This window comes from Episyrphus balteatus, chromosome 3 (assembly GCF_945859705.1).
Source record: "Episyrphus balteatus chromosome 3, idEpiBalt1.1, whole genome shotgun sequence".
Lineage (NCBI taxonomy): Eukaryota > Metazoa > Arthropoda > Insecta > Diptera > Syrphidae > Episyrphus > Episyrphus balteatus.
This window is the reverse complement of record NC_079136.1, coordinates 29203394-29204984: the sequence shown is the minus strand read 5'-3', so window position 1 is coordinate 29204984 and position 1591 is coordinate 29203394. Positions and strand designations below refer to the sequence as shown.

General features: G+C 36.0%; 1 protein-coding gene across 1 annotated transcript; it reads right to left on the bottom strand.

The window, feature by feature from the left end:
• Positions 1-29: 29 nt before the first annotated feature.
• Positions 30-1064, bottom strand: LOC129914354 (exosome complex component RRP4). The gene has a single exon (XM_055993556.1). The coding sequence runs from the start codon at positions 968-970 to the stop codon at positions 77-79; it is 894 nt and encodes a 297-aa protein (XP_055849531.1). The 5' UTR covers positions 971-1064; the 3' UTR covers positions 30-76.
• Positions 1065-1591: the final 527 nt, after the last annotated feature.

The following is a 1591-nucleotide window of genomic DNA, read 5'->3' as shown; positions in this document are numbered from 1 at the left end:
GGTTTAAAAAAAAGAAAAAAACATACAAATAATTTTCTAAAAAAATATTTATTATCAAAACAAAAGATTAAAAAAATTATTCCTCCTGCAAACGAAGTCGATGTTGAGTCAGAAAAGCCACATCAAAAATGGCCTCTTGGTTCAACAACTCATCGACTTCGTACTTTAAACTCTCTTCATAAGCGTACAAAATGCTTGTATCGAATAAAACCATATTACACTGCGACAGAGCCAATATGCAATTACGCAAACGTGCAATGACTTCTCGATCAGCACGAGGCACAACATCGGTAAGATTTTGAGCAAACCCTCCATCACCTTCGACTTCTGAATTAACCGTCGGTGATATCCAAATAAATCCATTATTGCCCAAAATTATAGATGCCCCACAAGGCAAATTATGGAAATGAGTTTTCCTCCTTTTGACTAGCGAGGGAAATACTTTAACAAGGATTCCTTGAGATAGTTTTCCATACTTTAGAGAACGTGTGTATAAAGAAAGTGTTCCTTCGTCATAGATATTTTGTACTTCAGCTGAAATCAGATCGCCTTCTTGCAGATACTTACGCATCATTTGTTCATCTTCAGCTCCACGACGACGCAACTCGCCACCCGGCAAATTCACTGAAGATAGAAGCAATACAGAATCGAGTCGAGAATTGGTATCGACTTTCCAGCGTTTTTGTTGAACTTCTGTAATTCGGGCTACAACAACATCACCGATTTCCCCAACATATCTACTTTTAAGAGGTTTAATGGATATCAATTTGTTAACTTGTTCCATGACACCGGCAACGGATGCTTTGATGTCTTCACCTTCGACATAAGTGCCGTGACCTTTCATGAAGCCTTGCTGAGCTGTGACAACTTCTCCCGGTGTAAACAGACGAGGTATTCGATTTTCATTTTGGGATAGAAGAGCCATATTGACTCGGTCCATTGCTAAACGTATGTTAACATTTGTGGACATTTTTTTTTATTAATTATTTTAAAGAAAACAGTGGAAGAAATGAATTTTGTTTTCAAATGTGCCAGATTAAGGTGGGAAATTAGAGAACTGTCAAAAAAGCCCACATGTCAACAAAAAAATTGAATCATTCACAATAATCAATAATGAATTAAGGTCACAATGGATGTTAAGCATTCAGGTGATAAAGAATTATCTATTATTTTCACAGTGGGATATTAGCAAATTCGGGGTGAACCAAAATGAAATAAATCCGCAATTAATAACCTATTTTGGAAAACCAAAAGGGGCAAACAAGATATAATTTCTCATACAGTTTTCAAATTTTGAGTGAGATAATTTCAAAAAAAAAATTAATTTTGGGATCTAGTTGCCATACTGACAAGTTTTCATTGCAAGTTATCAAATTTTGTTTAGGTTTTAAGTATTGGGCCGCTCTGGTAATTTCCCATAGGAACTCCATAGGAAACGTCTTTTGGAGGGGTTTTGTAGGTAATAGCCCTGTTTCTTTGGGAGGTTGCAAAGTACTACTAGTAGTTTACTAGCGATTTTCAATGGAACGCACCTTCAACGAATTCAAAACAAATCGTATTTACTCGGGAAGAAAAGCATGAGTAAATGATA

Bases quoted from the DNA above. Each gene is read 5' to 3' on its own strand.
- LOC129914354 (XM_055993556.1), bottom strand. From the start codon at position 970: ATGTCCACAAATGTTAACATACGTTTAGCAATGGACCGAGTCAATATG.